At 39.1% G+C, this 16,667-nt stretch overlaps 1 protein-coding gene across 4 annotated transcripts in view; it reads right to left on the bottom strand.

Moving 5' to 3' along the window:
• SCAPER (S-phase cyclin A associated protein in the ER) overlaps nucleotides 1-16,667 on the bottom strand; it is a 146,936-nt gene that overhangs the window by 50,987 nt on the left and 79,282 nt on the right. For all 4 annotated transcript variants that reach the window (XM_082060839.1, XM_082060838.1, XM_082060840.1 and 1 more), the window contains one exon: nucleotides 196-311. In XM_082060839.1, the coding sequence (XP_081916965.1) occupies nucleotides 196-311 (116 nt within the window). The remainder of the gene's footprint in view (nucleotides 1-195; nucleotides 312-16,667) is intronic.

Here is a 16,667-nt window from a genome sequence, read left to right as displayed (position 1 = left end):
ATAAAATCACCAAGTTAGAAAACCAGAGGTTGAGTGGAAACGTATTTCGCCTTCCATGGCAGCACAGAGTCCAGCATTATTTTCTTTCTTTGAAGTTCAATGCTGGACTATGAGAGGAAGAATCAGTGAAGCAGCAGATGTGAAATAAATATTCTAGTGATCCTAAGTGGCAAATGAAGGACCTATCATACTTACTTAAAAGGAATCCGTGAAGCCACATTCAGATTGGCGGGAGAAGTCGCTGCTTGAAGAACATTTTCCAGGGCAGTCAGTCCTCCGGCAGCCCGAAATGCTATTTGATCTGCTCTGTTCTGGATAAACACAAACACAGAAGAGAAACAACAGAAATTAAAGAACTTCCTACATAAAAGATATGCCTGGTAGATAATTGGCCAGAGTTTCATCAACGTAGAAAGACCTTAAAACATATATGTATCATGTGGAACACCTTTGAAAAGGAGCATTTCACTGCCAGCACAAATGGAAGAGTATTGTTTGGAGCAGAAGCTGAAACTCTCAGGTGCTTTTTTTTTTCAAAGACCACGTATACATATCAAATACTATATAGGTAATACAGTTCAATACCACATTTTCAGCAATGATATAGCTTAAGAGGCATTTTAATAAAGTTAATCTTTATGCGTTGCTGTTGTCTTGTGGCTATACCTTATTGCTTTGTCTATGATTTACAGCAAACAGACCATCTCTAGATGGGTACTTCCTCTTTCTTACAAGCTTTTCCAAAAGGAGACAACTTCTGGGCTCGTTCCCTGACTCGGTCCTTGTATGCACAAAATAGCTTAGGCTGATCACTTCAAAACATGAGTATCATCACCACCTTGGTGATACCTGGTTAGGTATTTCACAGAACGTAAACCCCGTCAGTTACGCCCCCGATCCGTAAGGAAGCCTGACAGCGTCACCACTCAGAAGTCTTTTTTTATCCTTAATCTTGGGAAGACAGAAATATTGCCTGACAGATGCTCCTGAGGATACAAGTTGGTTAGATCTTCTGCCTTCTCAAATTAATTGCTCGGAGTTGAAGCAGCAGGTTAAAAGTCTGGATGTGATTTTTGGTAGTGCTTCAGTTATGGGCAACTACAGAGGTGAAGTTTGAAAACGTCACCTAGATGACTGGTGTAGTTCATCAGTTTGGAAACTCCAACTTATTACCTGCCCCCCAGGTCTTTTGTCGAATCCACTGCTTGCAGCTTATTCAAAAGGCAGCAGAACGAATGAGTATTTTTAGCTTCGAGGTATGACATTCACATCCAGCTTGTTTTGCATTCATTATGCTATGTTGTTGGTTATAAATGGAACGATTCAATTTAAACTAGTCTTGTGTGTGTTCCCAGCTTTCCAGATTAGCTTTTCTTTATTCTAGGTGTCCCCTTTGAAGTTCCACTTAGAAGAATTTACACTTAAATACCATCCTACCATTATTCTTACAGTCTGCAAATGACTGAGGTTTGCTGGAGCAGGTCCAGGATTTTAGAACTTACTCATGCCCTTTTCCTTTCCTACAAAATTGGGTTTATCTCCTACTGTTTAAAATAAAACAAGTAAGATATTTTTCTTCTCTACTTTAAAGTTGCTAATTTTCTCTAACTTTGTATTTAAGCATCCTAATTTTGTCAATTATGAGGATATTCTAGTTAATAAGAATTCCCCACCTCCAGCGCCGCAAGCTCTTGGCATGTGGGTAAAATGGCAAGTGCTATATAAATACAACAGTTATTAGTATGTAAAGAATGTGTCACACTGTAAGAGAAAAATATATAAACACACTGTACAACCAAAAAAACTCTGGCAATAAAATCTTTCTTTGAACAATTAGAAATATAACTGAGCAAGATATAACATGATTTAGAAGGGAAACCTTTTTCCCTGTGAGAACTAGACATTAACATGTAAACACAAAAGTATATATCTTTTTAAAATAATGCACCTTTCTGTCCATTAAGTTTCTTTGAAGCAAACATCTAGATTCTATTTAAGTTCCAGGCTCCAGAAAAACTGTTCAAACACAGAAGTTAGATATTCAAAAAGGCATTTACCACTATTAATATGACCTGCATGTAGATTTTCAGGCTGCCAAAAGATTTACCTTCAAAGCAATAACTAGTCTCGAATGGAAGTCTGTGTGCCAACTCACCCAGCAGTTGAGATATTCAACCACTGATTTCCTACAGGATAATGGATAAATATAATTTCTAGCAGTCAATTTTAGTCCAGTTAACCCAGTAAGTGTGCTTTAACTGAGGAGTTATTTTTGAGTTTCACTCATATATTCCTCCTCTACCACCTCCCTTCCAACTACAAAAAATCTCCCCCAAAAGCCTCCTTAAGCATCTCTTGGCCGGGGAGCTGACACAAGACAAGGCAGCAGCTGCGCTGGGTCCAGCCTGCAGTGTGACTGGGATGAATCTGCTGCCCGCGCTGCCTCCCCTGCAACCTGCCTCCTGCTACAGCCCTACCAACAGCCAAACAGCACAGAAATATTCCTGCCACAAATCAAATATTATTATATGAGCACCTTGGCTTATGGCCACAGTCCTCAAACTTTCTGCTCGTCCCGCCCGGCTCCGCCAGCGCTGCAGAGCGGTTCCGCACTCCACACAAAGCCTGGGGCCTTGCTGACGGATCCATTTTTACTTCAGCTTAAAACTTCACAAATGTGAAGGTGTATTTTGTTATTGCAAGCGTGCATTTTCCTTGCTAACCAACATACATGCATTCCCGGTGTAGAAAAACGTGCACAAGGATTTCTGCAAAGGACTTGGCGTGCTGGCATCGCAGCACACAAATTAGAAAGACATTTATGTGATACTGCTGATTTATTTGCTCCAGCGTATTTGTCAGAGCTGCTCCAGTTTTAAATGTGCCAAGCACTTCCCACCTCTCACTTTCCCTATTTCTCATGGGAGATTATGCCACAACCTATTAGCTCTCGTGGCGAAGAAGTCTTTCCTGTCATTTAGACCAAATATGCCCTTTCTCTATTTCATCCCATTACTCTGAGTTATATCTCATTTTATTGAACTCGTTTTGTTTCTCCCCTTAGTAATTATTCCATTCTTGAAATCATACACTTACATTTTCCTACTTGGCCTGTTTCTCAACTCTATATATTCATTAATGCTAAACCCATCCTTTTATTTTTTCATGTAAACTTTCCTTATCTGTGATTTTTTCCAGAACTCTTCTCCACAAATTCCTCATAATGAAGTGTCCAGAAAGGAACTTCCCTCGCCCCAAATCAGTCACAAGAGCCACACTGAAAGAAGCTAGAATGTTTCCCTATTCTGAAAGGAGATCTTTATGTACCTATTTAAAAAGAGTATTAATCTTTTAAAGCTGTTTGATTTCCTACATGCTTTCCTTCCTCTTCAGTCTGGAACATCAGTTCTTTCTCATCACTTCTCTTCCAGACACATTTTCTTCAGCACGCATGTTGCACTTTTATTTAATACTTTGCTAAAATACAAGTATACTCCACAAAATACAAATTTGTATTTTAAAGAACTTTCTTCACTACTACAGTTTTCTATCAAGCAGAAGCGAGGTTGTAATTTCTCCCAGTTTTATATGATTAAGTTTTATGTGCTATTATTCTGCTCTCTACATTACTCATAAAAATTAATCAGCATTTTGATGCTTAGCCATCAGGGAAATAAATCCCTAACTGTGCATGGAAGAGAGAGGGGAAAAACCTTAAATAAAAGGAAGAAGCAAGCGAGCAGCAAAGTTGGGAAAGACACACGAGCACAGTATTTGTTCACCACGCTTACAAAGGTCTATGAAAATGCCACTTAGGGACAAGGAATACACTACTTCTGGCACGATATTTATCTCCAAGGATTCTTTTAACACAGAAAACTCCAAGAGCTTTTAACTCATTTATTGAAAGGCAGTGTTGATTATCAAAATAACTGCTGGCATACGGTGCCTGCGAGTGACCTTGGCCACCAGGGGAGCCCCTCCTGCCATGGGGGATCCCGTTCAGCTCCTTGAGCTTGGCCTTGGGTCAGTGGGGTCATGGGAACTGACGGGAAAACGTGCCCTGTCCACAGAGGAGCAGAAGAGTCACTGGAATATTGCGCTACTGACGTTTCAGAGTGAATACTGTGTGAAAAGGAATCGTGCTCAGGCAATTCCCTCGGCTAGACGCAATATGAGACCGCACGTATGAAGATGAGGTGTGTATGAAGAACAAACGATATCAAATCTCCACAATGTCAAAAAATATTCTCATTCTCTCTCTGAAGTATAGCAGCCAAATAATACCAAATTATTTTAAAATGTCTGACTTCCTACTTGAGGCAATTTTCAAATTTTAAAGTGTTTAAATATTCATGTGAAGAAATCTTTCTTAAAGCATAAACATATGGGAACAGGCTATCTTATCCAATTTTTCTTTCCAAAATCAACCTACATCCTTCAAAATATGATCCAAATTGAGTTAATGTTCTATAGTGCTAAAGCTTTACATTAGATGATACATATTAAAACACAACAGAAATTCAAAAGAAGTGGACTGAGGCATGTGAGTTATTCAAAGCCCACAATCACATAATATTGTTATTTAAATTGGTCCCCATTTGAATCTGTGTCAGAATGAGAGACCCATTCAGGTAACCATGACTTTGGTAGCACCCAAGGCACTGAGTAGATCAGGCACCGTGTGAGTATGAAAATGACAGATCCTGTTGGGAGTAAATATTAAATCTCTATTTGAAAGAGCATAAACTGGTATGGCAGGTTTTTGCTGCTCAAAAGATCCTTCAGACTTCTAACTAAGTCTCCCAAATAACTTAGCTTGATGTTTATGAAACCCACTTGATAATTTTACCACAGAAACTGTTCTTTGAGTAGCTGTATATGAAGATCGGGAAAGCTATTCAGCAAAGGCAATCGAGAGAACAGGATTAATGTTTGCTGAAGAAAATATGTATATTGGTTTTCAAATGGTATGTGAAAATTTGGCTTGCCCATACATATTTTCAGAAGACCACGACTACTTCAAATAACATTTTTAAACCATTTGATTTTGAAGTATAAAAGGATTTCAAAGCTCTGAAGTTACCTGGTCATGCAGGAGAGCAGTGAAAAATGAACAAGTAGGCAAAAATCGTTATTACTGTCACCTATGCATTTCTTAACAGGAGAGAAGAAGGCACAAAAACCTTGGAGATGGCAGCTAGATGCACCTGAACCATTACAAAACCAGTAACAAACACACAGTCTTCAGAAGAGCAGATGCAGACCTCAAAACCAATACAAGAAAACCCCTCGTTTTCTTCACCCATCACAAGTCTGTACCGCTGTGAAATACAGTGGTCTTGTCTGTACAGGAGGAAAGCCAACACAGCTGATGGGATATTGATATGTATTCTTAATATGTGGACCATTATAAACTTGTCATTTAGAGCACACGGCAACTAATTCAAGCAGAAGAGTGCATGAATCAAGTAACTATAGCAGAGAGCGTGTGTACACTAATGCATGTCTGGCAAAGTAAACAGAAATAACAATAAATTAAACCAATTATGTAACCATTTTATGGATTAATTACAAATTAAACATTTTAAGAAACTCCAAGTTATTTTTTTTTAATTTTGCCAATCCATCAGGAAAGCTCTCTGCACCCTGGGCAAGCGTGGCTGACTTATTTACCTACCTGTTACAACACCTTAGTGGATTTGAATTCCCCTTCTCTCCTTTCCGACGGCTTGAGCAACAACTGCCTAATAGGATTACAGGCTCCGTTCCAATAATACAGCTCAGCTACATGCCAGCAAAAAATGACAGCCTAAACCTGAATTACATGGCCTGGGAATCCATCCAATTATTAACTAAAGTAACTGTTATTACCTAACCTAATCAAAGGAGAAGCAGCTGTTAATCTTTGGTGGCCCGCAGTGTAGTAGCGGTCAGGCTGGATGAACTGTCTTTGTACTTGACTCCTCTACAGACAATAATTATGTCCTTTGTGATCAAGAAGGAAGGGCTGCCTAACCTTTCAGACAGAGGCAGCAGATGGGGAACAACTGTTTGCGTGTTCATTAACAAGATAGGGTGGGTTTTATCAGGGTTTGGCATCTGTGGCACCTCCAGAAGCACCGCTTACCCAATGATACAACTATGTTTGGCAAATTCTAAAATTAGCAGACTAAATAGAAAGTTCAACATAATGTTTTCATCTCGTTATCTGACATTTGGTACAGCAAAATACAGCTAAAAAACAGTCATTTACACATATGCCTCATCATACCTAACATGGTCAACAAAGAAATACATGAAAAGGTCAATTGACCTGAGCTGTTACGTTGCTCAATCTTGTTTAACTCATTAAAGTGGCTGGACAAATATAACCTGCTTCTGAAATAAAACCAAATCAGGGGGAAAATCTCTGATTTATTTATACAAGTCAGTGGCTAAAACAAAGGAACACAGAGCCAAATAAAGCAAGCATCAATTAGCAGCAGCTTTTAGCAACGTTCCAGGACAGAAGCGAGACCAAAACCGCTGCCGCTCCCCTTGACGCAGGACATTTGACAAACTGGAAAACTTGTAAAAGAGAAGAGACGAAGTCAGAGAAACCTGCTTCATCACGGAACACCAGAGAAGCACACGCTTCTACTTTCTGGGCAAAGTAAAAATATGATGGGATCATAGTGTGGGAACACCTGAATGGGAAGAAGATTTCTGATAATGCACAGTAACAGCCAATATTTGGAAGCTGAAACTGGATGAGTTCAGGTAAGAATGAAATGATTTTTTTAATGCCAAGAGTAATTAATGATGAGCATAATATGCTTAGGATATAGTCGACTCTCAATCATTTGAAGTTTTTAAATCAAACCTGATTACCTCCTAGAAAAATATGATCCTAGTTAAATCATAATTTATTAATTTGGTGCAAGAGTTATTGGGTGAAATCCAACGTCCAGGACCAAAGTACTCACTTCCAGACATTTCTCCTGTTAAAGTATTATTATTAGTTCCTAAGTAGAGCAGAATCAGAAATAACGCAGAGCTTTAACAGCTGAAATGATTTAATGTCAGCTTTACCACCTCTGTTCTGTTTAACTTTAGCACCTCATGTTTTGACTGTCTGAAATCTTTCTGAACTAACTTTAATACTCTGGTGTAAACCCTCCCTATGTGACAAACCTTCACAATCAACATTTTGATGTAGACTTTGAAAAACAGTATTTTCCTTCATCAGCCAAAAGAACGCTTTCTGCTAGTCCTGCTTCCTATGTCTGAATAAGAAGCTGATGTAGAAAGCCCGTCTGAACAGACCTCGGGAACTAAAACTGTTCAGAAGAAAACATTTCTGAAGGAAACCCAAGTGCTCTGAAACGTTCTGACTATTTCTGAAAGAACACACTGAACTTGTGTAACTCTACTCTACACTTGTTAAACTGTTCAGTGAAGGAAGAAATAATAACTAATTAGTAAAATATAGTTGAAATCCGTCTTAAGAATTTTCTTCTTTCCTTTTATCTAGTGTTTGAAGATTCTATCTAAAACGCCAGAGGCTAAGAAATGCAGTTCAAAGCTGCCTTAGAAAAACAAACCAGACAACTGAATCCTGGGCTGCCCCCCTTTCTTTTTTTTTCTCTCCACCTTTAAATAAATACAGACATATCTATATGTACATACAAAACCACAGACATGTTCATGATTGCAGAAAATCTACATTCTTAGATTAGTCTTCCAGACATAAAATAATATTTTCTATTAAAATAGACAATTCTATTCCCTGTAGTACTCCCCTCTAGTGAAATCGGTATTATAATAATACCCCATTCCATCTGAAAATCTCAAACTGGTTTTCAAACATGAGCAAATTGACCCACAACAGAATTTCAAGCATTGATGGAAAAGTATAATAGTTTAGGATTAAAATGTGAGCCAGAATTGTCTCAGTAGCATTTGCATACCATTGGGGGAGGTATTAATTCACTTTAAGGACGTATCTATCATGTATTTATATCAACTGCTCCCTCATGCAATGCTTACATGTTAAAGCACCCAAGCTCTTTAGGTAACGCTGTGCAAGGCCACAGAAAGGCGGGCTCGAGAAACGCTGCTTCGCACCTTTTCCCGCAAAGCAAAGCGCGAATTCTGCAGACTTAAAGCTGATTCTGAAGCTTTGAAGACAAGGCAGCTCTGCTGGTTTCTGTGCTCACACCCCACACAAACTCATCTCCGTGGCTCCATCTAGGAGAGGATGCTCACCCTACATCTCCCCAGCGTCTGGGACCATGGGTGGTAAATGGGCCGTGTCTCACAGAAGCGGTTCCACTCCCTGCACGATGTTCAGTACTCGCACACTGCTGTGCAGAGCTCAGCATCTAGGCCATCTGGAGAATACTGGGTTTTCATTTGAATAGCTCAGGTATACTAACTGCAACTTCACATGTATTTAGTATAAAGAGAGATAAATATCTAAGTACAACAAAAAGATTAAAAAGAAAGTTGTTGATACTAATACATCACGCAAATGATCCACTCAAATAAAAATGAGGCTTAATTTACTTTTTAATTAAATGAAAAAAAGAAGAGGCATTTACTATTATACTCTCTGAAAGTACATAATTGATAAGCAACTTAGAATTGGTCCAGGACTAGGGACAACACCATTACTAAGACATTAATTCTTAAGCTTGTCCTGCCACGTGCTCATAAATTTACCTCCAGTCTATGCACATTATATACTTCATTCATTCTTTTGTTTCCAAACTTCTGCCCGTACTGTAAGGTAAACCACACTGGAGAGGGCTCCTTACTGATCTACTATATTATCTCACTGAATAAGATGAACCTTATTCAAATGATCTGCTTCAAAGTTCTGCATTGTCTTTTCAGTTCAACAGTAAAATCACAGAGAGGCTCTCTATTACAAACACTTCCGCTGACTGAGACAGGACCCTCACAATCTGGTTTGTGAAGTTTCAAGAGTCAGTGAAAGCCATAAAGGAAAGACAGGTAAAGGGAAACCAGTGAATTCCACGTTATCTGTTCAGCTGCTTTCACTCATGCTAAGTAGCATAACGGAAAACGGCTAATATTGCTTGGAAAAATAAGAACTGTCCTTATAGATATTGTGATAGGCAGCTCTGAGCATTGCAGCACTTGTGCTTATTAAAAATAAATGTTTAGTCTATTTATAAACAACAGGGCATCTAGTAAGTGCATTGATTAAAGGCGGAAAGCAAGGATAAAGGTTTAAGTCTCTAATACCAGGAACAACTGCTTCCAGATCTCCATAGATGGCTCCATTACCCAGGGCCAATTCTGAATAATTTCATAAATACAAGTTCCGAAGTGAATATATAAAAAGCACAACTATGTGACCTTGTCCTGTTCTCTCTCAGCACTTTACTGGACAAGAAATTGTCCAGTGAGTAGAAAGTTACAGATCTCTTGCAACACTGAGTTTAAATCCCTATGGCTGACATTTCTCTATTGAAAGCTTTCGGTCACTAGAAAGCAGCACTGATTTCAGCCAAACTAAACTATGAAAACCAGAGCAATCAAGCAAACCCAAAGACACTAAAATTACGTTGGAGAAGACATTCAGAGAGGGAGCTAAAGGTGCCTGAAAAGCTGCAGTGCTGTCAAGAGCACTTGAATCCTAAATACTTCTTTCCTGCAGATTGCCTTGGGTACTCCCTTGCAACCTCTTGGAATATTTGCCTGTTACCCCATCTACAGGACAGCAACCAAGGTCTCTGGGTAGATTAATAACGTGTGTTTGTGAAGCACTGCAAACATGAGAACAGACAACATAGGGCTTTCCAAAAAGATGGACTCAATTTGAAATCACTGTATCTCTGCATTGGGTCCGTCTTTTTGAAGCACCATGTATAGGTGATATCTTCTCAAGTCAGATGTAGAATTAAAGAATACTTTCAAGAAAATGTCTGTATACGTACTATGTGTGTACATATACCATTAGACTAAAAAGGAAATTAAAACTTTAGGTCTTTAGAAACTATAATAATAATTACTTTATCATGAGCTCTGAATTGCCATCTGCTCATTAGCAGAAAGCAGTGCCTGTACTTTAATGATAATAAAACATATCTCTTGTCCTGTGAATGCTTAGTTAAGAATCTCTTCATACCTTAGAATGTATACATATCCATTATATCCATTCTGATGTGATGTATTAGTTCCAAATTGACATGGAAGGAAAAAAAGCCTGATCTGACAGCAAAAGGCTACAAACAGTACAGCATAAGTGCACTGGAAGCTGACAACATTTAATTGCATCCCACAGAAGCAGAAATCAACACTGCAGTTTTCAACCAGGCACAGTAAATTAACCTCTGAATAATCTCGGAATAAGTACACAGCAGAGCTTATCTGTGAACTGAACTTGCCTTTTAATACCATTTCCAGCAAACAAGTTAAAAAATAGTCTGTGGCTGACCTTTAGTAACAAGTTCCTATCTGTATGTTCATCTTGAGAAAAAGGTTAATCCACAGATTATAGAAACTCCGGGCAAACAAATTATTGATGATATAAAGCTGCCTCGTGCAACCTGCAGCACACACCACACATCTGACCCATTGACTTCTGCCCGGCAGGGCCGGGGAACAGCTGTCTGGGTAGAAAACACTGCCGCCTGCTCTTGGAACTCACAGCCACTGTCCTGCTGCTCTCAAATCCACTGCCCTTGTTGATCACATCAGGGGATGTTTCTACTACTAGTAGCAGTTTGGACCACATGAAATTAAGATGGTAGGTACAGTACAATATACTGTACTCCAGCCTTTCAACACTGTGGAACCTTCAAATCATGTTTTACTGGCACTGTGCACCACTGGCTGAACACACATACATTACAAACTCTCAATCTCCAAGTTAAAGGGCTTAAAGAAGTGAATTAATTTCAAGGAGGGTTACTTCAGATCTTCTATCAGTTATTCATGCTGCATCAGTTCCTGAGTTCATGCTCTGAACTCAGGTTCTGTACTTTCCTAGGGACAGCTGAAGACCAGATTAACACTTGCAACAAAGGAAGCTGAAATGCAGAATTCCCTTCGTTACCTTCTGTTAGCAAAATCATTAGATTTTTGGGGGTAAAATACAGAGTTCCAAGGACCTGAATTCTAGTCTTAGCTAGTAAAACAGACTGACTTTTAAGTTTTGCAAATTCAATACACTTCATAAAGTCTGGATTTTGACTTTAAATTATTTTAAACCTGTTATTATTAATTCAGCTTTACATTTGATTAATGACTTCCCTTCACGTGACACCACCGTAGCTCTGGACCTGGCTACTGCAGGAGCATCCAATGTTGAAAAATTAATGGATGGACTAAAAAATTAATCTGTTCTTTGTATAGAAATATATCATATGTTTAGCTAAAATGAAGCTTACAGTTATAGCTTCTATCTATAAAAAATGAGAGTAGCAACTACTTTCACGAAGAACAAGCCCCCAAAATGTTGACGAAAGCACAGTTTAAGAGTCTGTATTTTTTAAACACTTGGGCCACAAAACACCCACTCCTCAATATAAAAGAAGGCTTGTTGGTGTAAACCAACGCATCGTGTATTCAAAATCTTCAAATGGCTAAGAGCCAAAAGACACATATCACATATATAAAAGGCAGGCAGGAGGTGAGAGCAGGACAGGACCGATGACTCCGCAGGGTCCCGCTGCCGGGGGAGGTGGAGGGGGCGCTGGATGGATGGGGGGCTCAGGGGCCTTTGCAGACTTGTTTCCATCCCCAGCCACAAACTGGCACTAGAGAGCGGGCAGCCGACCCGCAGCACACACCAGTACAAGGGTACGTTACACAACAGCAGCTCATAAAGATGCCTATTCAACTCTGGGCATGTGGCTACTTGGTTTTTTTTAAATAACACTGTGCATGTGTGTACTTCTACTTTTTGCTATATATATATTTTTGCTGTATAATTGTCCATTTAAGTCTCGACAGGACATATACTGATTACCTGTGTAAATACCCTAATGCACCAAAACCAGGAGAGAAGCTGCTGTAAGAAGCTCAACAGGAGAAAAAGCAGTGCCAGTTCTAAGCATGTTAGCACGTGAAGTGCCACAGAATTGGCTGGACATGATGTCAGAAAGATGAAGGCATGCTCCAGCAGGAGGCTCAAAGGGAACTAAACTGGGAACTGTTTGTCCACTACAAAAATCAACAACATTTTAAAGCCCATTTTCAACATAGGTGTAACTAAACACAGAACTTCAAGAATTAACATGCAAATTAATTTAGGAGGCAATATCTTTGGCCATAGAAGTAATCAGTATTAACCAAATTAAAGTCTTATGTAAGGATTTTTCTTCCAAAAAGAAACTTTGACTTTTAAATAGATTTATTATTTGTAAGGATTGAAAGGACATACTGTTGTTTCTGTCAGTAGTGTCCTCTAGTGGAGAAATGGGAGATATTAAGTAAACAAGAAAACAGAAGTGAACCGCATCACAGAAATCGCCCTCTCAAAAGAAATACAAACACCTCTTGATCACAAATGCACCTATAAAAGTTTGGCACATTGACCAAGCTTTTCATTATTATAATAATGATTATACATAAATGTTAAATATCTTTTTAAAGATTCAGTCCAACTGGGAAATCAATCAGTTGTGAGGCTCTACACAGTAACTGGTTGAGTCTGCTAGACAATACAATGTGCCTCTGTATGTATGTATGTATATATATATAGCATCACAAAATACAATGTGGCTATAATTTGGGTAAAGCCACTAGACCGTGACAGCTAAACTGACACCTCCTGTGATTTCTCCGGCCCCCACTGAATCCAGGTATCAGACTTTATGCCGCGTTTCCTCTAGAGGCGGAGGCATCCTTAACTTACCTGGTGACTCTGGTATGCCTACAGAAATGCTCTGCTCCTGAAACGAGGAATCTGTTCTACTCACAACTGCTAAACTCATCTATTATTGTCTTCCATCTCCATCCCTTCCTTTTCCTACATAAAAGCCAACTAAAATAATGGGGGGGTGAGGGGCAGAAAAGAACTCTTCTCTTTAGGACCACAGATTTTTGTGACCCTTCAATGCTCCAAAGACAAGAATTATTAATTTTGAAAAAATGAATCATTGCTCTGCCTGCTAATCATCCTGCTTTCTTCAGTAATGCTGACCACCCTTGCCTTGAAGGAGTCTTGCTGATTTACAGAACTCAGTTAAACTTGGATCAATTGTTTTTAGCCAAAATTTAGGTTCAAAATTTGATGCTTCTAATTCACACTTGACAGTTTTCTTCAACTATGAAATAAAAGCCACAAACCTCAAGCTATGGCCTCTGTGCTTCAAAGCTAGTCGGATTTTTCCAGTAACATGATTTAGCATAAAATACACCACCTATTTATGTCTCTCTTGCTTAGCTTATGAATTCTTATTTCAAGAGTTTGATATCAAATTACAGTATCTCATACAAAACAACAATTATGTGCAGCAGTTATGCCACATCCAGTTCAAATATAATCAATAGTAATTTTAGAAAAGCTTGAAGATACATTATTGCCTTTCAGCTCATCCAGAATTCTATTCTCCTGCAAAATAAAATCCAGCCATTATATTCAGTGTCTTTCAATCCTCTGACTGCTACACTAGCAACACGCATCTAAGTATGCGCTGGAGCCAGCTCCACCGATTTTTGCAGCACCAAAATCAAATGTGTAAGAGTTTGGGAACCACAATTCCCACTGTGTTCTTAAATATACAAGTAAGGATACAGAGTATTTATAGCACAGAATATTTGCTTCTAAAATTTATTTTGTCTGTATATACATGTCATATATATATTTATATACACATAGGGCAATTTTAAATCTCCATAGAGACTTTCGAAGAAATTTATCATGAACGGTACAAAAGCTTACACATGTTGCATATAACATTGCTTTTGTTCCACACCTTAGTCAAGAGTTTTTAATTGTATTGTTTCAGTTTCTGATGAATCAGAGTTTGCATTATTGGGCTGAGAAAAATCAGGAGTAGCCAGCCAGGCAATTCAGTGTGCCTTCCAAAAACTGGCCTATTAATCTTCACACTGGCTATGGTCACCATATCCAATGGGCCTGACAGTTTAGAGAATAAAACGTAAATACTGGGCCTGACTGTGTTGCTAAAGCCAGCCATTTCTGACAGTCTTTACAATGGGATAAACACTGTCTGTCTACAGTCCCCTTGTATTTGAAAGCTACGACAAACATTTTACTGAAATGTAAATAACTGACATCACGACTGCTGAAGCAGGAGGCTGAAAAATCTATCTAAAAATCACAAAAGCAAAAACATTGCTTGACACAAACCAAACCATTAATGGTCACTGAGAGAGCATGTTTCAGAGGTCATAAGCATTGAGATGCCTTTTAAAAAAGTATTTAAACACTGCAGTTATTTAATAGCTCAGATTCACGCATTTTTAGTTACAAAATTACACCTTTTCTAAGGAGGTATATTTTTTTCCCCTTGAATCTGTTTCTAGTAAGAATTCCACTCTGAATTACTAATAGAAATAAGTATCTTGAAATTTAGCCTACTGCAAAGCAGCTACTTCTAGATTTGTATGAAGAGAGCACGTACCTAACTATACGCACTGTGGCCCGATTCATTAAAAGCCTCCTCTTCTATTCTTCTAGTCACATTTCACTTCCACGCTTTAACAACTTAATTTCCATTCACTATTATTTACTAAGATTTCTACAGCATCTAGAGAGCCTGAAGGAGGCTGGGGACACAGCCACCCTCAAAACTGTACAAAATCACAGTAAGTTTTATGAACATCAGAACCAGTGAATTCTTGTTTGGTCGGGCTTTGTGCCTTGTGACAAACGGGTGAACTTCAGCTGTAAGGTTTACTTAGGCTGGAACATTTTTAATACCTCCATCCTTCTCCTGCAGCTGCAGCCCCCTCCTCGGGAGCACATCTGCGAGATCTGTCAAATCACTTAGTTAAAGGAATCTTAGAACTTCTGGCATGATTATCATCTTTTTTGAACAATGTTTCTGATGAGAAACATCATATAAAAATCATTCCAGTTAAGCAGATTAACTGCTGCATTTGGATTCCAAAATTCATGAGGTTCCCCCGTGATTTTATTGAATCTCCGTGTCATCCTCCCAGTCAGAAGGATGAGAGACATGGTAAGGGCTTGTCTACATGCCTCATGTAAGTGTTGTACAAATTTAACTAAAGTGATTTAAGAGCAGTGTTTTAGCTGTAGCTGAGCCAGGTGAAAAGGCTCCTGCCCTCAGCTGCTTGTCACAGTTCTTTAAAAGTAGGATTTTTAAAACCTGGAACCAAAAAAAAACCCCTTTAAAACCAAATTTTAGGAAGAACTTGAGGGCAGTGATGTTCTGTCAGCAAGTCTAAGGAAGACCATCTGCTCCAGGCCAGGTTCACAGCCCTTGACATGCATGTACTTCAGTCAGTGGAATGTCTAATGTCTCTGTAGTAGAAAATGGTTTTGTTTTTTTAATCAGTAAATCTCACCTCTATACATTGAGGGAAATGATATAACCATAGGCAACTTAAAACTTTATCTACAGTCACACTAACAGGATACACAGCTTTAAATATACTGGTTTCTGTATAAGTGCTCATGTCAGACTTCAACAGTCAATCCGAGATTCTTTGAACACCTGAAACACACTGCGGCCCTCAGTAATGGATGTGTAAAATTAGTCCATCAAAGAATGAACATGCATAAAATCAAAAGAACTGTGGCAGAAAAACTGTTTTAGCCCTGCAGTTTCAAACATCAGCTCTGCCTTCTTTAAGAGAGTTTTTCTTTTAGCATCAAAGGTCCATTCATGGGAGATCTTAAACTGAGCGTTATCAGATCTTATTAAGAGCTTGAAGAGTCCCATATGACAATCTGCCAAGAGCAGGCCAGGGCTCTCTGCTAACATTTGCATGCATTTTGCTGTTGTGTCTCTGTGTGTGTTTGTTTTTTTAGTATAGCTTTAAACAAAGCAGAGGTGAAAGTGAATACAACTTCCTTCCAGGATTTCTGCCAGAAAGGATGAGAGACTGTGCACACAACCCAGAGACTGCCTTGCAGTAATCTAGAGAACCCACACCAGCACCGCAGCAGCATATGTTGTAGATTCGTCTCGGGGACAGCACACCAGGTACATACAACACCAGCAGGATTTGTGCCTCCTGCTCGATGTTACTGACAGAAGCAAGGACACATGACCTAAGGGGTACAAATCTACTTAAAACTGGGACGACATCGTGGTTTATGACTTAAAAGCACCTTTTATGTTTATTTAATTAAAATGCACATGAACCACAGGCTCCAGGCAATTAATGTTCCAAACCCGCACTTCAACTTGCTCACTTACAGATACTTTCCTGGTATAGGGCGCAATACTCCCAGGGGTTTTAGAGCTTCATCCAAGAAAGCCAACGAGGACATACCAAGAAGTGTCTGGAGATCTAACAACCACTTGAAGCCAAGGAAAGCAACTCCTCTTTCATTTTTAGCACTCAAATCATGTAGTGCATTCAAAAGGAAAGGTGTAGATTTTGGTGTGTTGCACGGGGAACCGGCAGCAGCCTATGAAGTCTGTGTTCATGGGCAGCAGGTGAGGTGCTACAATAAACAGACAGGACTTAAAAACGTACAGTGGCCA

Source organism: Streptopelia decaocto, assembly GCF_964273445.1.
Source record: "Streptopelia decaocto genome assembly, chromosome: 9".
Lineage (NCBI taxonomy): Eukaryota > Metazoa > Chordata > Aves > Columbiformes > Columbidae > Streptopelia > Streptopelia decaocto.
This window is presented reverse-complemented; position numbering and strand designations above follow the sequence as displayed.